Source organism: Labrus mixtus, chromosome 14, assembly GCF_963584025.1.
Source record: "Labrus mixtus chromosome 14, fLabMix1.1, whole genome shotgun sequence".
NCBI classification, from domain to species: Eukaryota; Metazoa; Chordata; class Actinopteri; order Labriformes; family Labridae; genus Labrus; species Labrus mixtus.
In genome coordinates, this window is record NC_083625.1 from 4,768,470 (window position 1) to 4,793,347 (window position 24,878).

Below are 24,878 nucleotides of genomic sequence, written 5' to 3' on the forward strand. Positions count from 1 at the left end.
CTTTCTTAGATCTATCCTCGATCCCTCAAATACAGTTATCAAACACAAAGCCAGAACAACAACGTTGCATTGATACACATTTTTTTCACTAATAATTAATATAATATCTATATAGGAACTGAATAAACCTGGTTCTATCGGCACAAATCGGAGAGAAAATTAGCCAATACCGATCGTCACAAGACATGCAAACATCGGCCGATAGTATCGCCCAGACGATTAATCGGTCGGGCTCTAGTCTGAACCTTAGCAGGGCATGTCAGCTTTCAAAAATGTGTATCAACAAAGGCTTGGCCACGTTATCAGATAAAGATCAAAATATATTTAAATTATTGATTTTTAGTATATTATACAAATTTCAATTGAGTCACTTTAAATGAAGGAATTAGAATTTGAGTACTCATCTCTAGGCTAGTTGTGATTCATGCAATGATCCTGAAAACACTTCCTATGATTTAAGTGACTCTCCTGAGCAATGAATAGCTGACCAGAAGTTTCACGAGCGCTCTGAATATATATAATAGCAGCAGTTTAGTTCAGGGTGTTACTATGCTGAAGACTTTGAACAAAAGATGTCCTTGCATGTGCTTCGACTGTTCTCATAAAGAATCGCTTTTAATCAGCTATGAGGAAACCTCTGAATGGTACACATCAGTTATTAATAATGAAGTCATAATGTTGACCATATTCAAGCTCTTGTTTATTATTTCTGTCCCTCAGGTTAGCCCTTCTCAGAATGACTTTGGCAGCTACAATTGCACCGCGGCCAACATGATGGGCACCGAGTCCAAGGAGTTCCTTCTTATCCAAGCAGGTTGGTCCATGAATCCATATTTTGATTTGTTTCAGTCTTTCATGTCTTGGTATGCTCTTCACCAGTCTTTTGCATTGCTGCTGGGTTATGCCACTTTATGTAGGCGCTCAAATTCAAGCAGCCCCGGCTTTGTTTGATGGCTTGTGGCCGTCGGTCTTCGCCTCGCTCACATTAGAAGGATGTAGTGTGCCCGTGTTGAAATCCAACGGAGACACTGGGATAGAACGGCTTCTATGCATGCTGCTGAAGGAAAACTTGAAGTGGTCTCTTCATTTTTCTTTTTTTCCAGAGCTGTAGATGGAACCACCCACACAGAGATAGGAGTTCAGAGGTCAAACAAACCCCCCAGTGTGAGGACATAAAGAGCTGAGCTATAAAAACTGAGACCCATTAGAAGTAAGAGATAACTTTGGTCGGTTAAATCTAAAAGCTATCAGAAGTCGTTGAAGAGAGCAGGAATATATGCAATATGCATATTTAATGTACTCATAATTTCCTTGAGACATTAAACATAGTGGTTGCACGGATAAATCGGTGTATTGCAGCATGCACAGTGACATTTATGTTGTGTTTATGTTTGGGATGTCCAACAGATGGAATGTAAATAGACAATATTAGCTGGACTTTGCAGAGGAGAGTTAGCCTGATCCACAGCTCAGACTCAGGTAATGAGAGAAACTTGAAACCGCAGTGGGACTGTCCTTAAGCTCCGGGTTTTTTGCTCGGCTTTAGGTTTGTGCTAGCTTCATTTGGTATGCAAATTGTTTAGGATCCATTAGAGAGAGTGGGTCACACGGGACCTTGTCTAAATACAGTGTAGTTGAATTAATTATGCTAAAAAACCCTCTGTTGCCACTGTGTAATATACTGCAGGCTATTGAAGGTGTTTTCTCAGTTTTTTTCCTCCGTTTGCTGAATGACTTATCAGTATGCCTGAAGTGACTCCTGCCAACCTCAGTTGGAATAAAAGAGCAGGAAAGAAAACCCTTCAAAGACGTGCTCACACTTTATCTTCCACATCGTTGTTTCCAACGGCATGTTGCAAGAGCTTCTCTAAACAAAGTCATTTCATTTTCAAGGGTAGTGGAGCCCTCTCTCCTTCACATGCTCGTGTGACATTATGCAGAAGTGATTAAGGAGATGTAACATTAAAGGGTCGAGAAAACATGTCGGCGGTGTTTCTGTTTACTGGATGCTACGTAGCTCGCTCGAGGATATCAGTAAATCAAAACGTCCATACATCAAATGATAATAAGATGATTCATTTAAAGAGGACATATTATCCCCCTTTTCCACCTTTTCAAACAGTCCCCCTGTGGTCTAAATGAAACATCTGTGCTGTGCTTTGGTCAAAGTATAACATGAATCAAGCACCAGAGGAGGTTTGTGACCCTGTATAAACCAGCTCTCTCAGAACGCTCAGTTTTGGTGTGTGTGTCTCTTTAAATGCAATGACCCCCCCCCCCCTCCCCCCCCCCGAGTTTTCCCAGTAGACATCACTCCTCTGTGGCGCGAATAAAAATAGTGGACCTGAGAAAAAGTTTTGCTCTAGGCTGGGGGTGGAGTCCATGGGTGGAGATACCAGGGCAGGGGAGGGGATTTTTTAAACCAGAATCCCATTGTGACATCACAAGGAGAGCAAATTAGAAACGGAGCATTTTCCTCTGTGTTGTAAGACTTATGCAGATCACAAACAAAGGACTGGATGGGTTTATTACACATGTTGTTGGTCTGTAGACACTCAGGTTACCCAGATATATGTTCAAAAACACTGTACAAGTGGATTTTTCATAATTTGTCCCCTTTAAATATCGAGAGTATTCTGGTTTAGGTTTGCAGTACATTTTTGTGGTCTGAGAAGTTTTAACCAATAATGTAGCTGCTGGATTTTTCATAATACGTCCCTTCAGAATAAATGAGTGAGTTTTCTTGCACTAGATCACATTTTCTTCTCTAAAAGTGAAAGTTTTAGCTTCACATAGACGTGAGGAAAAAAGTCCAAAAGTAGAACCATTTTTTTTTCACCCTCTATTAACCATGAATCTCAAGTATCTGTGTCTAAAAAGCTTGAGACCAAAATGGAAAGGATGAACAGAAACACCCAGCTGGCGTGATGATAATCATAATAAGTCACCCAGGAAATATAAATAACAGTATGTGAACGTTTGCAGACGACTCCTTAATTGACTCCAGTTTAATTTCTGTCCCCATCTTCATGACTCAAAGTGAAACTCCCGCCCGTCACTTCAGACTCACTCAGGCATGTTCAACAGATGTTCACTCATTTGGTGACCAAATGTTTTTCGGGCATTAGAGGCACGCCAGCACCGCGGAGAAGTACATTATCAGGCGGTGATAAGTGTTCGGCATCAAGCTCCAGTCCCATTCAAAGTCATATTAACATTAGCAGTGAAACATAACTTATTTCATACTACCTCAGACTGTTACCTGTGTATGAACAAGAACACAGGTACACACACTGATGCCTTTCCAATGATGAGCAGCTGTGTCTTATAAGCCACAGTGATGACAGACATTGACATATTGTGGAATGATTGAAATGACAGTGTGGTTCTGTAGATGACTGTAATGAGAGCAGCATGAGGGCTGTTCTGTTTTTGTAGTAAACAACAGCAAAGAATAGCTCAAGAATGAGTCACAAGAGAGATGAGGGAGCTGCAAACTCACTAGGAAATGTTACAGTTTTATGCAAAGTAAGGCGGCGTACACATAGACAAGATGACTCGGCCAAGTTTGAGCCCCATTTTCGCCCTCCGACAAAACCAAGCAGAGTTCTGATTTTAGATGGAAAGATGAGTTTATCCGATTTTCCCAAGCTGTGAGGTGTCTTAAGAGGGATCGATCTGTTTGAGAAAATCAGTGGTTACATCATTTTGAAATCGTTAATATGAAAAATGTTCAATATTTATGATCCTGTTGTTTTGGGCAACGCATTTGTTAAGTGAATGAAACGACGGCTAATCTGTAAGCGAGCTGACCATTCTGACCATTTCTTTTCTTTTTTTTTTTTTTGTCCTTTCTCTTTTACAGAGGTGCCATCAGCCCCAGGAATTCACATGGTGGAGCCATTCTCCAGCACAGCGGTGGTGCATGTCAGGGAGCCCGAGTCCTTGGGTGGAGTGCCCATTATCAAGTACAAAGTGGAGTGGCGTTTGCCCGGCAGGGAGTGGACGAGCAAGGAGCACGATGCTGACGAAGGTGAGTGATGCATTTCTCCTGGCCGAGGTTTTTTTTTTTTACTTTTTGCCTCTGCTTGACTCTCAGGAACATGTCTGAACAATCTTTACAAGAAGAGTGGATTTACAGACATCATTTGAAAAGAAACCTCAATCCAGACTTTTTTGATAACATCATATTTTGTCTTTTGAAGCCGATCAAAAACATCTGCAGTGGTGTAGACTTTTGCTTGATGTAAATAAGTGTTCAGTTAGTCTGTAAGACCAAAAAAACACTTCTCCCCTAAAATATCTTCAAATCAAATGAAGCGGATGCAAATGATGTCACTAGTGTTGCATAATCGAGAATGGCCTTGGTTTCAAGACCATGGTGTCTTGGTCTCGTCTGAGACTAGGCAGACTCTGGATTTTAAATCAAGACTCGTCAAGACCACCACTGGTTGTCATTACTGTGATTAGAAGGAAAACACCTCTTTGTAAAACAACATTTAACTTCAATTTATTTTAGTTTGATTTTTATCCACCGGTTACAGCTGCAACCTTCCCGGTGTTACATTCAAAATGAGTGACATGAGATGATCATTTTTAATTGATATTTATGGCCTAAGTCTTGTCTTGGTCTTACCCTGCCTTGGTCTTGGTCTTGACTCAGTCTCGCCCAGTCTTGGTCTTGGTCTTGGTCTTGGTCTTGGTCTTGGTCTTGGTCTTGACTCGTTCTCGATCCCTAAATGACTTGGCCTTATCTCGGTCTCTGAGTTCTCTTCCGATGCATCACCTGCGTCAGCTCCACCTTAGTCCCTCTTTAGCTTTTTAAATCCTGAACACCTAAAATGACACAGAAGTCATCTTGAAGAAGGAGCTTCTACTCTGACTCCTGTGTCTGTTGACAAATAAGGTCCATAAATCGGTTTAGAAGCCATGTAGAAAAAGTGCTAATTAAAAGCTCTGACTTTCCCTCTTTATCCTAATGTTTGTACTTTTAAAGTATTAAGGTAATCCTCTCACTTTTACTTTGACAGAATGAAGAGAAACAGAGCGGAGACGTTTCATGCTGCAACTTTCACAGAATATGATATATGAATCATACAGACTTTAACATACAGGGGGAACAACGCCTCTGATGTAACATTAGTAACATGGCTAAATTAGGTTATCTTTTTGTGCTATTGACGCAAAGCACCATGGGAACTGTAGTGCCAATACATTAAAGGCTTTATATGTGATTTTTTTTGATCCAGTAGATGTCGCCCTTGAGCACCAGCATGAAACCAAAACAACTTGCACGGCATTGTTGTGTTAGCATGCTAATGCTAGCGATCTTTATTATGCTCGTATCTTCACACTGCATGTAAATTTACCTGAAATGAGCGTGATCTAGAAACACAGTTAAGCAGTGAGTACAGTATGTTATTATTCTTTTCTCTAGTCCCTCAATTAAACAACTTTTATACGAGAGGGGAGGAGTCAGCCGCTGTCTGGGCGATGTAAACAAACTGAAGATAGGACTCTGAAAACTCTGAAAGCATCACAGACAGTGGGACTCTGGAGTCACACTCATTGTAGACAGTCATGACTCACAGAGTTATTTTCAGAGGATATACTTGATTTCTATTATATTTAAGTGTGAAAAATTGCATATAAAGCCAATCTCAAATGTAGGTTAGTTGTATGAAAACAATACAACTACATGAAGTACATGCAGACTACTTTATTATCATGGATCTCATATGAGTAGAAGCCTGACGCTCTAAACATCCATCCACATAAAAAACAATGATTTTACAATGAAAACTTTGTACAGTAGTGTTGTTGTTATATAAGGGTCTATCTCTCTTTAGAGCACATCCACTAAATGAAGCAAATACAGACTCAAAACTTCAGACAACCCGCCAGCCAGTCAACAGCAGTTAATCCAAACGCGACAGCAGCTGATGTCAGGAGGAGAGGTGGAACACAGTGTAGCCCTAAATGACAGCTCAGACACATGACAGGCCCCAGATAATATCCACGTCCCACTGAGGGGTTTGTGTGGCTGGTACAGATCTAGATGGCTCTCGCCTGTCTGCAGCATGGGACGTATCAGTCAGCGGCTGACAGCCCCCGCTGTCAGCTCAAGGCCCAAGAGCCGCCTGTCTACAAGCGTCTGCAGGAAACAAAACACATGCACCCACGCACCAACAGCGACTGTGACCAAAAGTAAAAAACCACACCAGCTAATCCACATCGGTTAGATTTTAAGGCGCTTCAGCACTGAAAGGACCTCGACTGCTGCACTCGACATTGCATGCATTTCTATTATCGCACATTTGCAACATTGAATTATAAAAATCAGGAATGGGAAAGACCTATGACATGCCAGTGAGGAAGAAGGTGTAAGGATGGAGATAAAGAATGATCAAGTGGAGGAAGAGCATCAAGAAAAAGCTTTTTGAGTTTCAAGTGTGTTGAACAGCAGAGTGAACCAGGGCTGCCATCACATGTTTGAAAGCAGTACTGCCACATATAGACACCACACCCACCACTGTGGCTCCATATAGAGACGTCCACATCTGCACTGTGCACATACCGGGAATTTACAGGTCAAAATTCAACATGCACATTCTTTTCCTTTATCTTTTCAGTCTATGCACGCTTGATATTTGATATGTAATGTGTCACAGATCTACATGTTCTTATTGCCTATACTGTCTGCACTGAATAATGAATACTCCCCAGCTTCATTTATAATGCAGACAAAATAAAAACATTCACCCTTTCTGTTGCATAATGCCAGCAGATTTGTTATTCTGCAGTGTAGAAGTGTCCACATGAGGTAATGATTTAATGTTTCTAATTATTTTGTCTGATTTTACATGCTAGAAAAAGTCTGGAGGTTGCTTTCAAATGTCTGACAGCCCACCACTGACCTTTCAGTCTCACCCCGTCTCGTTAACCAAAACAAATCGTGCGTCATCTGAGTTTTTATTGTCAAAGATCTCGACTTCATCATGGACAAACATTTTTTGTCATATTTTAAAACAGTATAAAGACTCCATGTCTCTATTTTTTTCTGACTTTTTAGTGTGTGGCAGTCAGTCCCCCAGCTGTTCGCTATTGTTTGATGTTTGATGGATAAATAAGTCACTAAAAAACAGACTGTAGTTTTATTATTTCTTTTGGAAAAATCATTCACCAGTAGTCAAATAAACAGTGTGTTCCTGTGGGACTAAATCTAGAAAGTGCACGAGAGATTGACTTATGATAAACGACTTGCTGTGCTCATGCTGATAAGACAGCATGGCACCTATTGAAATGTTTTTAATATTTCACAGGCAACATTTTAGTTTGTTAGCAGAGAGCACTAAGCTTTGTCAATCTGTGGAAACACAGACATGTTCAATGGAATAATGGTTGTTGGTTTGTTCTTTTCATGACATTTGTTGACAGTGAAACATTTCTTCAAAGCCTTATCCCTTTGTTTCTCAGCAGTCAGGGTTCAAATCCAGTCATAGAAACATTAGGCACAAAATATGTCCATCCATCCATCCATTATCTATACTGGTTTTCACGTTCAGGGTTGTGGGGGGCTGGAGCTGATCCAAGCTGTCATTGGGCGAGAGGCGGGGTTACACCCTGAAGGGCTGACATCTACACTCACATTCACACCTACGGCTAATTTAGTTTCACCAATTAACCTGACGAGCATGTCTTTGGACTGTGGGAGGAGAGAAAACATACAAACTCCACACAGAGAGGCCCTGACTCAAACCAGGAACCTCCTTGCGCTGAGCCAACAGCGCTAACCACTGCACCACCCACCCACAATATGTCCAATATTCAAAAAATACATACATATAAGGTAATGGTCTGTGAGTGAACTGTAGAGCTTAGTTATGTTTGCATTGTACATCTTATATTCCTCTTAATGTTTTTTTTAATTTGGACCCCAGGAAGAATATCTGAGCTCTCGGGTACAGCTAATGGGGTTCCTAGCAAATAAAGACATAAACACATTAGATATTTAATCAATATTTTTCCCCACTCATTTCAGTTAGGAATAAAACTGCTGTGTTTTTTCTGATACATCAGGTTTATTACTGGGCTGTCGTTCTTAGTATGACCCTGTCCTCCACAATGAAAGAGCAGAGAGAAAGTGCTTCTTGGTATGAAAAGTGAATTGCAGGAGAACATCCTCGGTTGCCTTGGTGTCTATGAAGTGCCCAAGATTTACCTCTCAGCGGCAGCAGTCATACAGGGACTTTGTGCAAACTAGTTTCACTTTGTCCTCAAATGTAGGTCTTTTTGATACTCTCTTCAGGATTTATTTTTTTAAATGTCATTTTTTCCCTGCTGCAAGCACAACAAATCAAACTCCCTTCAACTAAATCTTGTTTAGGTTGTTGCAAAGACATCTCAGAGATTTGAGCAAATAACCCATTAAAAGTTATAAACAGGCCCCCGCACTGTTGGACTTTAATGATTTATTTTTTGTTCTTTAAAGGGGGTGTGCCTTAATACCTTCAAAGATTGATTTTTCACACACTCCACACACTCCTTGATGCTGCAGTAAGTTTTGCACTGTGCTAACACAATGATTAAAAACAAGTCAGTGGAATGTGTGGCGATTGTTATGATTTGTGGCGATAACCTTTTTGGAGAAGCTGAGGAAAGCAGCGTGCGGTAATCAGCGCTAAATTACTCCGGGGCCCGGCTGGAAATCTCATCTGAACATGAATGGTTTCAGCAGTGGCATCATTTTTTTTACTGATGATGTTTTGCTGCTAAGAGCCGCGCTGTGGATCCATTTGGGTCTCGTGCTTTTTGAGCTGCAGCAGTTTCCCCCATTGCAGTCACTTATGCATGGTTAGTTTTGGAAGTTCTTCTCATTGAGATATTAATGTGAAACCCATTTAGAGTTTTCTCTGAGTCACGGAGATCGGAAAAAAAAAAAAAAAATGTTCCTCAGCTGTTTTTTTTTTTCACTGGGGCTGAAAATTTGTTCTGAGCCATGAAATTACACGTCTTTGTACTACACGATGAGATATGCAGTCAAATGGTCTTTGTAACAAAAGTGAGGAAAACACAGGTGTGTGTTTGTGTGTGTGTGTGTCATTGAATTCTCAATGGTGCCAAATGGAAATAACAGTGTCTGTCTAATGAAATGTGGCGTTTCTTAATAGGACATTTTATTATCTTTACCTGTACGCTAGAACGATGGAACAAAAAGTTCAATCTTTAAGCACTTAGCTGCATGCTACATTTAATGCTATAGCTTAAAAAATGGCGGTGGAATCACTTTATTCACCATTTAAGGGTTTGCAGCTGCAGGCCGATCTATCAGCTCTCTCTCCATATTTCATGTGACACTTCTTGTGTTAGCACCTCGCTTTAATTAGAACGTGCCCTTTGCTGGCCCGTTGCTCTTTAAAGATGTGTTTCTGCTCTTTTTCTTTTCTCGCCGTGCTAACTAGAAATCCTACATGTGAGGATCACGTTGAAACTTTTTAATGAAGCGTGCCTTCTTTTGGCTGATTAAATCTCCATGCTTAATCCACTAAGCAGAGTGTGTTTGCTTGTCTTGTACAGTGAGAGGGTACAGATGTGCTGACAATCTTGAGCAGACACACAAAAAAGAACATAAAAAGCACTCTGTGATAGAAAGGCAATCGTTTGAATGATTGTTGTTTATTATAGAAAGGAAGTAGGAAGGTTGTAACCGAGACGTATGAGTCATGTTGACATCCTGGTTGTGAAGGATAAAAAGAGATTTGTGTTCCCTTCTTACACTTGATATAAATTCTCTTGAGTTTTTTGACAAAAGGTCTCTTTGTCTTCTTTGATGCCTCGTAAACATGACTTTAAAAAAAGAAGAAGGGAAAAGCTGTTTGATTCCACACAAAATCTTTAAAGCCACAACCACATACAAGAAAACAAAAAAGATCAGCCAAAAGAAAACTATGTTAACTCTATAAAAGTCCACGCAGACGAGTCATGGTTTGAAATGTTTCTTTCTGCAGCAAAACTTTCTTTGAGTTTGCAGTCAAGGTTTATGATCTCGTCACTCCTCGCAGGTTTTTTTTAAAATGCAGGAATCTGAGAAGTGATGATCCACAGTCGGATCTTGCTGGTGGATGCTGCAGAGGTGGTAGTGGTTGAAGAGTGCCGTTGCTGACGTGGGGCAGCAGTGGAGCAGAGAGGGAGAGAACAGGAGCCCTGCAGCTCGTGATTGTGGATAATGGCACAGTCAAGTGTGTAGCAGTGCTGCTCGAGACTGAATTGGCTTGCAGGTGTCACTGCATTTGAGGCAAAGTGATGGGAAAAAAAATCGAATAATGAAAGTGGAAAAAGTTTAGTTTTTCGTTTAAAATTTCCAAAAAGAGTATTTGTTTGAAAGGAACTTTGTCCTGTTGGCGACTGTCCCCAATAGAGCAGATTATACATTAAACTTTTGGGTTGTATTTCCTCGTTTCTTCTTCTTTTTTTGAACAAGAGGAGGACATTGGACATGGACATTTTAGATGAAAAGGGCCGGACATAGACTATGCGTTTAAGGCCATTTTCTCAACCGAATTTTGAGTCACACATCTGAGTTTGAAGTCGGGCGGAATTTCTGATATATTTTGAATTTTGGTTGTACATTGTCATACTCTCGCACAGTGAGCCCACGACTTCAGCGCCTTTTCCCCCTGATTACCCCTGCGCTGAAATCTGAAAACAAGATGGCAACAGCAGTCCATGCCTGTTTTTGCCGTGTCTTCCCCCCTCCTATCACAAAAGATACAAACTAGAGAAACATCGGCAGGACCTTCAGCTGCCAGGGAATACTTAGCTAGCTAGTTAGCTCGTGTTTGTTGGTGATGCTAAGTGTGTGTGTTTGGATCTGAAATAGACATAAATCTGACTTCAACTTCTGCCTGTGGGAGTTTCAAAATAAACTTTATTGACAGTTGTCATTTCTCTGTCCTGATTTAACTCGTGCAGTCTGAGCACTCAGGATGTGCTGGAATCAGAGCGTACAGTGTGATCACATAAATCATGAGCTTTGGTTGTTCATCGTCAATGGGTCACTCGTTCAGTGTGAGATATATTCCACCCTGACATTTGCATCGTACAGTGTATGTCTTACTTTATCTTACAGCGTTAACTGTAAAAGGTTTCTTTGCATCCCACATAACACGTCCCTCTTCCCTCTCTTCCAGAGTTTAGGAATTTGATTTCGAACAACTTTGTTTCAAATTATAACTGTTTTAAATGATCTCAGTGGTTTTTGTCACAGATTCTGAGTGTTTGATGTGTTTTTGTGTCTTTTCAAGAATAAATAAAGGTTTGAAAATGAAAATGAAACACTTAATAAATGACAATTTTATTTCCTTTATTCCTCGTTCCTTGTATTGCCGTGTGTAATAAAACACCACCATCTCTTCCAACAGACTTGACCAAGATCACCATCGTTGGCCTGAAGCCGGAGACCGACTACGAGGTCAAGATGTCGGCCATGAACGGCAAAGGCGAGGGCGAGAGCAGCAGCGCCTACTCCTTCAAGACCGAGCCAATCCGTAAGTACAGAACCTCGCTGCTCCTGTCCCCTGCTCACCATAAACGCTCCTCTGAAGCCGAAGCTGTGAACCTGATACTGTTTCTCACTCCGCCGCCTGCTCATGTGTAGCTGAGCCAAGACGCTTCCCCCCCCCCCCCCACCCCCCCTCTCCCTTAACTCCTCTATCCTCATGCCAGAACCCCAAGTGCAACCTTTTTCCCATCCAGGAAGGAAACGATAATCCCCGATGTCACCGCCCGCTTTGTGATCCAACTTGTCTGATAGTTTTAACTAACCTGTGTATCCTCCCTCCCTCCACAGTATCGGTGTGCCTCTTTCCTCTTAATGTTTGCTTTGTGTAAGTCTGACCCTTCCATTTCTCAGAGCCCCTGCTTTTTTAAGACAACAACTCGTGTGATTTAGAGGAAAGCTTTCTGGAAAGCACTTGTGCATTCTCAGGGCTGATTCATACTTCAGTGCGAGGGAGTGTCAGCTCTGTATTTATAGTCCGGTGACAGCCTGCATTGTTAATACAGCAGCCAGAGGTCGAGCCCTGCTGAGGATTTGTTTATTTCTCTTAATGGAAAAAGGCAGAGTGTGATGAAACGCTGGAGGGTGACGGACATTTTGTACTTGTTTGTGAGAAGGTTTGAAAAAAAAAAAGAGTTTCACCTTAACAAAGATACGAGGAGAAATAACTACCTGTCAAACAGATGAGGGAAGACGTGACCAAGTCTCATTGGTTTGTCGACCGCCGCGACTCTCGCTCCAGTTCGCCCGGCTGTTCTGAAACGACTCGCTGTCAGGTTTTTTTTTCTCTGTGAATTATCTGGCGTCAAAGCACAGCTGTGTTAAACATATGGCCTCGTCTGCAACCCTTACAGCAGGTGTGCAACACCTGTCATCACAAATCAGAGTGTGTCGCAGTGACATAAAACGACGTGTCGACTTCCTGTTTGTTTATGTGCAGTCATGTTAGATGACGGCTGCTAATTACATTATGAGTTAGACCCAGTCTTCTCTGTGATCTGATTTGTATCCATCCAGTTAGTGTTTTACAGAAATACCAAATAACTGAGGAGACTTCTAACAGTTGAAGGAGAAGTTACAATGTGATAGTGGAGAGGATACTGTGCATTTTATTTTGTCAATGGATTGAATAGGACAAGAATTGACTCTGGGTTAGGGTTAGGGTTAGGGTTAGCTGTGAACATTCAGTTGTTATGGCTGTAAGGCCACACTCATTGAACCCAATAAGTCAGAAGCAAGGCAGCATGATAACCCCAAAACAAGTCCCCACAATCAAACAAGAGATCAAGTTTTATTTGAATAATTGTTTTTATCACAATTTAGATTTACTTTCACGATCTCAAGTATTACAAACTTAATCCAAAGAGTAGATTGACAACAATGATTGTTGCCAACTTCTTAATTTTTTTTTCTTCGTTTGACCAGGAAGGCCATGTTGAGATGATTAAAAATAATCTCTCTTTTGCTCCATTCTTGCAGCGTGTGGCTGTTAGCGCTGGTGTTTAATGGTTCACATGCAGCCATCACCTGCACATAGAGACGCTGTTTGCTCTGCTGCACAATAAGGGGTGCATTTAAAGCCCTGTGTGTGTGTGGGTTGTTTTTTTAATCAGACAGTGGCTTTTTGATTAATTAAGAAAGGGTTATTGGGTGCAAAAGCAGCACAATCCATTTGTGAATCTTACCCTCCCAAATTGTGTACCTGGTTTAGGTTAGGTTAGTTTAGGTTAGGTTAGGTTAGTTTAGTTTAGGTTAGGTTAGTTTAGGTTAGGTTAGGTTATGTTAGGTTAGGTTAGGTTAGTTTAGTTTAGGTTAGGTTAGTTTAGGTTAGGTTAGGTTAGTTTAGTTTAGGTTAGGTTAGTTTAGTTTAGGTTAGGTTAGGTTAGTTTAGGTTAGGTTAGGTTAGGTTAGGTTAGTTTAGTTTAGGTTAGGTTAGGTTAGGTAAGATTAGGTTAGGTTAGGTTAGGTTAGGTCAGGTCAGGTCAGGTTAGGTTAGTTTAGGTTAGGTTAGGTTAGGTCAGGTGAGGTTAGGTTAGGTTAGTTTAGGTTAGGTTAGGTTAGGTTAGGTTAGGTTAGGTTAGTTTAGGTTAGGTTAGGTTAGGTTAGGTCAGGTCAGGTCAGGTTAGGTTAGTTTAGGTTAGGTTAGGTTAGGTCAGGTGAGGTTAGGTTAGGTTAGTTTAGGTTAGGTTAGGTTAGGTTAGGTTAGGTTAGGTTAGTTTAGGTTAGGTTAGGTTAGGTTAGGTTAGGTTAGGTTAGGTTAGTTTAGTTTAGGTGAGGTTAGGTTAGGTTAGTTTAGTTTAGGTTAGGTTAGTTTAGTTTAGGTTAGGTTAGGTTAGTTTAGGTTAGGTTAGTTTAGGTTAGGTTAGGTTAGTTTAGTTTAGGTTAGGTTAGTTTAGGTTAGGTTAGGTTATGTTAGGTTAGGTTAGGTTAGTTTAGTTTAGGTTAGGTTAGGTTAGGTTAGGTTAGTTTAGTTTAGGTTAGGTTAGTTTAGGTTAGGTTAGGTTAGTTTAGGTTAGGTTAGGTTAGGTTAGTTTAGTTTAGGTTAGGTTAGGTTAGGTAAGATTAGGTTAGGTTAGGTTAGGTTAGGTCAGGTCAGGTCAGGTTAGGTTAGTTTAGGTTAGGTTAGGTTAGGTCAGGTGAGGTTAGGTTAGGTTAGTTTAGGTTAGGTTAGGTTAGGTTAGGTTAGGTTAGGTTAGTTTAGGTTAGGTTAGGTTAGGTTAGGTCAGGTCAGGTTAGGTTAGTTTAGGTTAGGTTAGGTCAGGTGAGGTTAGGTTAGGTTAGTTTAGGTTAGGTTAGGTTAGGTTAGGTTAGGTTAGTTTAGGTTAGGTTAGGTTAGGTTAGGTTAGGTTAGTTTAGTTTAGGTGAGGTTAGGTTAGGTTAGTTTAGGTTAGTTTAGTTTAGGTGAGGTTAGGTTAGGTTAGTTTAGGTTAGTTTAGGTTAGGTGAGGTTAGGTTAGGTTAGGTTAGTTTAGGTTAGGTTAGGTTAGGTTAGGTTAGGTTAGGTTAGGTTAGTTTAGGTTAGGTTAGGTTAGGTTAGGTTAGTTTAGTTTAGGTTAGGTTAGGTTAGGTTAGGTTAGGTTAATTGGTGACTCTAAATTACCTGTAGGTGTGAATGTGAGTTTAGCTGGTTGTCTCTATATGTCAGCCCTGTGAACGACTGGTGAACAGTCCAGGGTGTAACCCCGTCTCTCGAACGGGAAAAGCTGTAAAGATCATGGAATAATGGAGAAATTAATACCTAATCTTAAAACAAAACAAAAAAACGCAGCGCTCAAAGGAAACCAGATTTCCCCTTTCATCTGTCTATCCACGGCAGAAATCCAAAAAGAAGGCAACAGAGCCTTTTTTTTCCAGCCAGCGTTTTGAATCAGGGTCATAAATAAATCTTTGTTGTAGTGTGTACCTGCCTCCGTGTCACGCCTCCCATCTGTGCTACATCATCCCATTGCTTGTGTAGAAATAGCTCACCGCAGCATCCTCCTAAGTTTTGCATGATTCCCCAAAGCTGAAGAGAGAGGCTTTGTCCTACTTTGAGAGAGAAATCAGTGTCTGATGTAGTAATTGAGTTTACACGCAGTCGACTTTTTTTCCTTTTTAATGAACAAACTTTGGGTTGAGCTGAAACTTTAACTACCACCCAAAAAGATTAATTGGACTGCCATGTGAGCTTGAAGTCATTAAAAAAACACATTTCTTATTTGGAGGTTAATACAGCAGCTTTCTTAAAGTCAAAGTTAGCTGGAAAACGGATGTGAGACTAGATACAGGCAGAAAGCTCTCAAAAGAAACAGCAGCTGTGTCACTGAGGGTTAATGAAGTGGCAGGACAGAGTCGCCCTCTTCTATTATTCATATCTCTCATTTCATTGTCTCTGTTTCTTCTTTTTTTTGTTGTATTGTTTTCTCATCACCGTTTTCCCATCTGCTCTGTCTTCCATTGGACTTCTCAGGGCATTCTTTCACAAGTAAGTTTCTGTTCTGCCTCTCTTGTCTGCTTTGATTTTCCGCTGTAACTGTTTCCATACAAACCACATTCATTTGCTTTACGTCTCTGTATTATTACAACATTGTTTTAGAAAGAAATATGCTTCAAAAAATTCAATGTTGAAATGTTCGGTAACACTTTCAACTAAGGTCCAATTGTTCACTATGACCTAGTTGTATATTAGCATGCTAATTAGTAGCATACTGCCTAGCTTATTAGTCATTATAAAGCGCTTATTAGTACAGTATGAGCATAACAGACAGTTAATAGACCATTAACTAAGAGTTTGCCCTCCTAATGACTTCTTATTGATAGTAAGTTAGGAAGTTGTTGAACATGAATTATGATCTTAATATGCTTTGCTGAGTTTGGTATGTAGAAGTTAGCAAAAGCATATTGAGATCATAATTCATGCTCAACAACGTCCCTAACTTTCTTATCAAAATTCAATAAGCAGTAATAGATGGATGGATACTGTACACCGTCACAGCAGCAACTCCAGTCACAGTCAAGACACTCCATAAAAATGGAACAAATACCAATCAAGGCACATAAAAACAAGACATCAAAAGTAATAAGATCAGTTTTTAAAAACCTCAAATTTCGGGAATTTAAATAAAAGACATCCTAGAAATGTCATTACCATTTAGTGTGTAAAAGTATCCTGTGTGCAAAATCTGTTAAAAAGTAATAAATGAGTGTATTCATAAGGAGGCGGTTACAGTATATTGAGGGCAAAATCTTAGTTAATGACCTATTAGCTGGTCATGTATAATTAGGTACTAATAAGCAGCCAGTATGCTACCAATTAGCATGCTAATAAGCAGCTAGTTAATGGTGATTATTGTGACCTTATTTTAAAGTGTTACCAAATGTTGTTGAGGAATTCATTTTGTCATGGGTAAATTCCACAGACACCATCATTTCCCCCTGCTTTGTTATCATTTCATCATGTGTTGTTCTAACTTTCCAACCAACAGCACATTCTCCATCAACACTCTGATGTGGTTTCACGACCGACTTGACAGCCTGTAGCTATTTTAGTTATTTGCCTGGTGGTCTCCTTTAGTCCAACTTATTCATAATATCTTTATTATTTTAAAGATATTGATTAAAGGAGAGAAAATTAGTGTTATAAAAGGTCTTCAAAGGTAGTCTCAGAGTTAACACGGAAGAATGCAGGTGTATTATTATGTGGTTTTCTGGTAATAATGCTTAAAAGCTGGGAAATGGAGCGCATAAATGGCCACTTATTGGGAGAAGATGAGGGAACATTTTGTGCTTTCAATTCCCAAAAATCTACCTAAAGACGGCACACCTAAAGACTATAAATAGCTTCCAGTAATGTTGCAGGAAGGTTCTTAAAATGGTTTATATTGTTCTCAGGTCTGTTTAGAAAAAAGGGTTTTAACTGCTCTTATATACTGCTTTTTTTATTAACACAACTGAGGCCAATGACTTCAGGTCTAAATGATTTGGATGCAAATCTTGAATCTGTACATTATCTGTACAGAATGATCCTTGTTTTGGACATGTTCATCATTGCACAGCTTCAATACTCAGGTTTAAGATTCAGGTTAACATGTAGAGAAAATGTGTCCTTGAAAACGACTCATTGAAGCCTGCAAGAATAGTCGAAATGTCTTCGCTGGTTGTGTTGTATTTTATCTTTTGGTTTGGAATTCCATTTTGGAGGCAGAAGTTTAAATGCTTTTCTGAAAAGAATACCTTTTGAATGTTTTTTGCTTTTAGGAGCATACAAGTGTGTGTTTGTCTGGTGGGTGTATGCAAGACCTTTGAGAGTCTGACAGCTTCGTGTAATTGTTAGTTTTTGGGGAAACCATAACACAACAGTTGACACAAAAAGAAAAGTAAGCTAACACTGTACAAAACACATTGAAGAATAGGATGCTCGAAAAGAAGTTGAAGGCTACAAGGTCTGCAGAATAGTTGATAAAACACATGCAGTCATCAGTCTCACCTTTCTTTGTTCTTTGTTCATAAAAAGCTTACAGGCTTTCATGTTTTAAAAATACAAGGAGGTGTATTTGGTTTGAACTTAAAGGTAGAACTTTTGGGAAGTTATTCTCGGCATTTCTCCCCTTAACTTTTAAACAGCAGTCTGCAGCCACAGTCCAGCATCCAGGGACCAGTTCTTGTTCCAGAGCCAGGACCTTGGTCCAAGGCTAAGGGGTGATGTTTTTTTATTGGCCAGTTAAAAGTTGTACCACGCTGCAGATGAAGACAGGTCTTATAGCCATTCAATAAAAAAAAAGAAATGCCTGCAAAATGAAAACAGAATGTTTGTGTTTGGTATTAGAGGTGTTTTATCGGTAGGATACATTACAGTGATTATAGCGGGTTGACGTTTATGTCAGGGAGGATTTCTTGAGCCTGCTGTGTCCTCCCCTACCCCCCTTGCAGATCTGAACACCAACCAAGACCAGTTTGAATTTGCCTATCTTGTATTAAGAAATGGCGTTCTGTCTTATATGTCTAGGGAAGAACTTAGTTTAGTCACATTCAGTGACATTACAATGAGCCCTCAATCCTGAGTATGATGTCACAGGATAATGGCCGCCATGTAGACATGACAAGTTGAAGCAGCTGCTGTCGAACAAGTGGAGTCATTGTGCAACACCTGACCCCCAGCATCAAGTTTCTAACACTAATTACTTCACGACTCGAGGAGATCTTCAGCTCCTCTCACCATGTTTTCACCATCTTTCAGTTTCATCAGAGATCCCACCCTCTATCGCTACCACCAGTATGGCCAGTAGTGAGTATGCCAGTCATGCAGTGTGCAGTGTGTCTCTCTTCACCTCTACCTCTCTCACTCTGCTTGGACTCGCTGTTAGTGCAGATGTTCATGTGTTTCTGGTGTGGCACATAGGAGAGTTCAGTAGAGTGACACTGCAGAGAAATGACTTTGTCAACTTTAATCTTTGCTAACAGCCTTGTACTTTATTAGTCTCTGATTTTTACTAACATTTGTCAAGGACATGAACACCGTCCTTCTAACTGCCTGACTCTAGAGTTGTTTTTTTGACAGTTGTTTTTGACACAATTAACAAAGTGTGTTTGTTCCTTTTGGTAGGATACTCTAGATTGTGACGTTGAACACGCGTCTTTTTTGAGTGTTGAGGACATTGCCACTGTGTGTGTTACTTTTTAAAGGGGACATATTATGAAAAATCCACTTTCTGAACATATATCTGGGTAACCTGAGTGTCTACCGACCCACAAAATGTGAAATAAACCCATCCAGTCCTTCGTTTGTGATCTGCATAAGTCTTACAACACAGAGAAAAATGTTCTGTTTCAAATTTGCTCTCCTTGTGACATCACAGTGGGACTCTGGTAAAAACTCCCCTGGTGTCTCCTCACCCATGGACTATACCCCCAACTTTTGCGCAGGTCCGCTATTTTTATTCTTGCTACAGAGGAGTGATGTCTACCTGGACACCACTGCATTTAAAGAGACACACACACCAAAACTGAGCGTTCTGAGAGAGCTGGTTTATACAGGGTCACAAACCTCCTCTGGTGCTTGATTCATGTTATATTTTGACCAAAGCACAGCACAGATGTTTCATTTAGACCACAGGGGGACTGTTTGAAAAGGTGGAAATGGGGTATAATATGTCCTCTTTAAAGTTTAAATATTGTAAAATATGAATTTGAAAGGTAAAAATTGGATGGTATGAAAATGTCCCCTCTCCAAGTGGGGGCATGACGGTAAAAGTTTGAGAAGCACTGATTTAAGGTTTCCAAAAACTAACAAGCAATGCTCAGGTATCATTTTGCAGTGTGTAAGTAAACAGGGCTTGTGTGTTTGCAACAAGATGACAGAAAGTATTGATGTGAGTCTATCGTTGCTGCTTTTTGTCCAGATCACGATGTACTGTGTGAGAACTGTTTGTCCTCGCAGTGTTCCTAACCACATCCTTCACCTTTAATAATGTGTCTGATGCCTTCTCAGCTTACATTAGGTTGAACTAGGATGCAGTCGTTCGTCTATGTGCTCCGGCAGCTAACTCCGTGTTTCCTGCAAGTGCATCACTCAGCGCAATTGTCAAGAAATGCTTTTAGAGCCTCGTGGTGTTTTATGTGCTCATACTGTTGTGTGCATCATATTTAGCTGGCATGGTTTGTTTTTCTCCAAGCTGCAGAGTTTTTTTTCTGCTCTTGATTTACCCCATTTCCTCTTTGTCCAAGGGAAGCCAAATACACAGCTGTGTTTGTCTTCTTCTAATTTGACTAAAATGGACGTCATGGGGTTAGAGATGACCATAGAATAAATTCAGATTAAATTAAAAAAAATCGGTCAGCTGAAAAAATGATTGAATCTCTGGATGCATGAGGCAGTTCTTGGCATAGAGTTTTGGTTGTAACTTAAATCTTAACATCACAATAAATGTAGTTTTGTGTTTTATATTATAACTAATCTGTGTCTTTTAAAAATCCAAAACTCAAAACCTGTAACTGCTTCATACATTCTGCAACAAGTTCTTTCTACATGTATGTAAGAAAACTGTGTTTATGAATTTCTGTATTTCTCTTGGTTGTTTGTGTTTTTTTGTTTTTGTGTCATTTTGTGTTTAACATTCTTGTTCATTTGTTTATTCTGTTTTCATCATTTCAAAAATGTGTTTGTATGTTTCCCATTTGACCTCCCCGACTCCTCCCCCCCTCCCCCCCCCCCCCTTCCCTTTTTCCTATATTTTCTTTGCCACCAATCATGTGCGTGCACATCATGTGACTTTGTCATGTGGCGCTTGCATGGTGCTGATGATGTCGTCTTCGCTGGCCAACAGAAGGTAATTTTTTTGTTTTGTTTAGTTTGAGCAAAGATCATATAGGTTTAAAGGCGGGGGCATTCAAACACATGTTGACTTTCATGAAGCCATTTTTCATCCATCTTTAGGACTTTTTAGAAAACATGCACTATTTGACCCTCACAACATTTCATCATCTGCATACATGATCTCACATATTATCTCATTCATATTATTAGTATCTGCATTTCTAACAAACTAAGATAATTTGTTCTCGTTTTCCTTTCATGCCAAGAGCTGACTATACAACACTTTTTCTCCTCTCAGTGCCTTAACATGTAGAAACTTCACCTCAGGCCTACTTTCTGTATCTGTAGGTGTCTAAGATACCGTTATGTGATCTTCGACCTCATTTGTTCTGCTCTATTCTGAGCCGATCATATACTGTATACTAAGATGGACAGAGCAACAGTCACCTGCAGTGAAGCCAAAAATGTTTAGAGCTCCCCTTGCTGACTGGCTGCAATATAGGTCATAAACCCCGCCTCCTCCATGTAAACAGATGGGACAAGGGTTTAACTAAATAATTAAAATAAACATCAAATTCATTTTTTATCAAACCTGGATTCTCTTGTTAGTTAGTTGATATAAATGACAGCAGAAGTAACGTCATGATTGACAGCTCTGTTGTCACATAAGGCTCCTTGCAGCGATCTTTACCGGATTAGAAGAGTAGAGTAGGCAAGGCTAGAGATAACGTAAAAAAGACTAAAAATACTGATTGAACTTTCTATAAATTTGAATGTCTGCTCCAAATGGTCACAAGAATCTGTTGCGTATCAGACTGTACCGATCTGAGGGATCTTTGACTAATTATTATTATAGTACCAGCAGCCAGCTCCAATCTGCGCGTGTCACCAGCACAATATGAAGCGAGGATGTTTTGGCTTCACTTTTATACAACGGAAGCAGACAGACATGTTGTCCACATTTATATACAGTTTCAGAATGTCCTGAACTCTGATTCAAAGTAAACCACTTCACAAACAAGACTTTTCATTGCCCATCTTTGGACTGATTTTTCTGAATCAGTCTGAATCAGGAGCTGTTTCCATAGAAACACAGATACGATTTTAATTGGATTGATTACTCAATATATTTCTCAGGAAATCAACTAATACTTCTAAATAAATGAAAATCTATAAGTTCATTATAGGTGTACTTAATTCTAACAATGCCACATTAAGGATGCTGCAGGAATGTGCCTCACACATTACATTTACCTTATTCATTCTTACTTGGCTTTACTAAAACGCTTAAATTGTTGTAAGATTTCACAGGTCTTAATCAGCCATAGTGCTGTGCCAGCCAAATGTATGAGGCCTGTTTAATATGTTTCCCTCGACTCTCCCCTTGATTAGGAATCAAAGTTATTGATGAAAACTTGGACCAGGTTTATGAGGGGAGAGCAGGATTGACTTCGTGTCATTAAGGATAATACAAGCCTGGATTAGTCACAAATCAGAGTTATTGATATCTTTTACCAAGATTATGAAGAATCCAATAAGATGGAAACATTTAGCATCATATTATCCAGGAATAGTAAAGAGGCACAACATGGGTAGACATTACATTTCAAATGTATCCAACAAACAGTGATTGTTTGGCGATTAGGTCATATGTTGGTATTTGCTTTTGTAGTATTCCCATTGAGATACAAAAATCTGACCAAGACAAGAGTGCAAAACGTTTCCCCCAAAGAACAAACAACAAACAAACAACACACAAAAATGACATCAATCAATAAACACGTTCATACACTGCACATGATGCTGAATCCTGGTTTATAATCTTTCAAACGAACTTCCTGAAATCAGTGCATATGTTGATTTATACACTTCTTTTTTTTTCACCTTGTGTTGGGAGTCACATCTCAACATCATAGGAACACCTTCACTAAGTTCCACTCACTGCTATCTGCATCACACTCACACTGTTAAGAAGATCTCACACCCACCCGCAGAGCTAACTGATCTTATTTTTCCTCCTGAAGTTCTCTACTGTAGCTCACAGTCTTTCACTGGCTGGACTCACAGCAGCCCATTGCATTACTGCTGCATGCAAGTCTACTTCCTGTTTCTTGTTGCATCCCACTTCTTTTTTTCTTTTTTCTCCAAAGAAAATGTTTGTCCTGTCTGCATGTGTCTGTGTCTTTAGTGTTATGTCTTCTTAGCACTTGCACTTCTACATGTACATGAAAGCTGAAAGGGAATCTATTTCATCTGCATAATGCACTGTGTTAATAAAGTTTCCTCATGTGAAGGTTATGACAATAACATGACAAAGCTCTTAGTAATAATCTGTGATATTTTTAGTTCAAATCTGTATCTGAATTTTGAGAATTCAGTTCTAATAAAAACAGTCTGCTGCATTGATTTGGAAATTCAAATTCAAATGACTAGTAGTCAATCACATCATTTTTTACAGCAATTCTTTTTTGATCCAAACAAGCCCTGGTAGTTCATAATCATCAAAATTAATAATGTATTAAATGGAACAATCAATGCAAAATGGACACAAAAAAATGAGTTTTTTGTTTCAAACCGCATGTTTTAATAACTTTTGTTCAATTCACCAATCACAATGTACGCTGGAAGATAAAGACAGGATGCTGTTTTAGATCGAGGCTACATGTGGCACCACACCGGCCACGTCGTTGGCCGAGCTCCACCTGTTTCCCCTCTGAATATCAAACAGCATTCGTCATGTCCAGCCTGCATGACAACTTCCTTCTTCTAACCTCCCCTTTCTCTGTTTTAGCCTCAGACACTTATGACCTAACCCTGAATGATGCTTGTGAATAACAGAGCTGAATGTACAGATGTCCTCCCTGACACCATGTTTCTGCTGCTGTTACTAACAAACACTGTCTGATTCACTTCCAGCCTCTGTCACGCTCACTCCAGTCTTAGTGGAATGCAGTTTTTCAGGCAGTGTGCTCCGACGATTACAAACGATCAAGAAAAAAAAGTGCCTTCATGCATGTTTAATGATTAACCACAAACACTAACAATGATGTTTGAAATGTATAATATGTGGTCTGTAAAGATGAATGCTCAATGTATGCCAGTGTATTCTCCAAAAAAGGAACATGTTCGATTCTCCATCATGCCTTTGGTTACAATTTCTGAGGATCTTTTTTTTTCTGCCACCAACTTCCTGTATGTGCTGTTATTATGAGATTGTTAGCACAGGCCAAACGCTGTACAATCAGGAGGTAGTCCCCTTAATAACATAATAACAAGGCTAACAGTGTGTAGCCACTATGTACATAATTAATTTTCATTGTTAGCCCTCTACCTTACACTTCCTGCAGTGGCATGAGAGTTAAAGCCAACATCATTATACAAGCATATACAAAACACCTCCACCCCCCTCCCAACAGACTGTGAGTATATTATGATAAGTAATAGACCAACATGTCTGATCAAGGCTAACAGGCTCATTATGAGGCGGCCCGGCAGTCATTACTCAGAAGAGCTGAGCTGATAATGAGGAGCATCAACTCGACACACACTGCCCTCTGTCCGGTCAAGCTGCCCTTAAAGAGATGTTTTTTTCACCAAAAATCCTCCCTACACGACCCTTTGGGCGGGATAACGTTCTTTTTTTAAGGATTGTCCAAAAGAAATCCAAGAAAATAATGATTTATCGTGCGGGTTCGAGATCTGCTGCTGTCATGTTTGAAGTTCGGTTCAGTTTTATCCCAAACACATCTTTGTGAAGATCAGGGAGAGACCGTGGTAAAGATTAAAAGGTGGCTGCAGATCGCCTACTAGTGACCCAAATACTTCATACTTTTTGTCCTAATAATTCAACTTTAAAAGCTTGATAATCATAAAGGCAGATTTTACTGAAGTATCGCAATAACAAAAATTAATTTTGTTGTTTGTTTTTCTGTTAATCTTTAGTGATCTCAATAAATTAATCTTTATTTGTTTTTGCAATTCCAAATAGAAAAAACCTTCACACATCATTTCTTAAGACAGGTGTGTAGGAGAGCAATACGTCCATCACAAACTTAATGGTTAACTCCCGCCCGCTGTCGAACTTGCAAACAAACATTTATTGTCAACGTTTCGGTACTAGACCTTCATCAGACAAACAGTTTGTTAAAATGGGCATGACATCTTAAATAGGAAGTGGCCACAAGCCTGCAACCAATCATCATTATGACGTCAGCAGTGGTGTGGTGCTGGGTATACAGAGTATACCCACTTATTTTGCAGTCTCCACAGACCATGATTCCATTGATTTACTGACAGTATTCAGCAGGATGCTCCATTGTCTTTCCTAAGATGGGGAAGAGATGAGCCTTTCTACTCTGTCTCTGATTGGCTAGTACATACTGACTATGCAAGAGTAGTCTTACATATCACAGTTTATAACAGAGGCAGTTTTTAGTCTGCTGGACAGGTCACAGGGGGAAATTAAAGAGTATACCCACTTCTTCAGGCACCGCTACACCACTGGACGTCAGCCCTGAAACAACAACTTAAC

The 24,878-nt window shown here is 39.9% G+C and overlaps 1 protein-coding gene across 12 annotated transcripts in view; it reads left to right on the forward strand.

The window, feature by feature from the left end:
* ncam1a (neural cell adhesion molecule 1a) overlaps positions 1 to 24,878 on the forward strand; it is a 284,217-nt gene that overhangs the window by 231,893 nt on the left and 27,446 nt on the right. For 5 of the 12 annotated variants that reach the window (XM_061056409.1, XM_061056410.1, XM_061056413.1 and 2 more), the window contains 3 exons: positions 721 to 814; positions 3,866 to 4,033; positions 11,421 to 11,546. In XM_061056409.1, coding sequence (XP_060912392.1) covers positions 721 to 814; positions 3,866 to 4,033; positions 11,421 to 11,546 — 388 coding nt within the window. Of the gene's footprint in view, positions 1 to 720; positions 815 to 3,865; positions 4,034 to 11,420; positions 11,547 to 15,505; positions 15,521 to 18,271; positions 18,320 to 24,878 lie in introns of all 12 variants that reach the window. The other 7 variants (XM_061056405.1, XM_061056407.1, XM_061056412.1 and 4 more) reach the window with 2 other exon arrangements.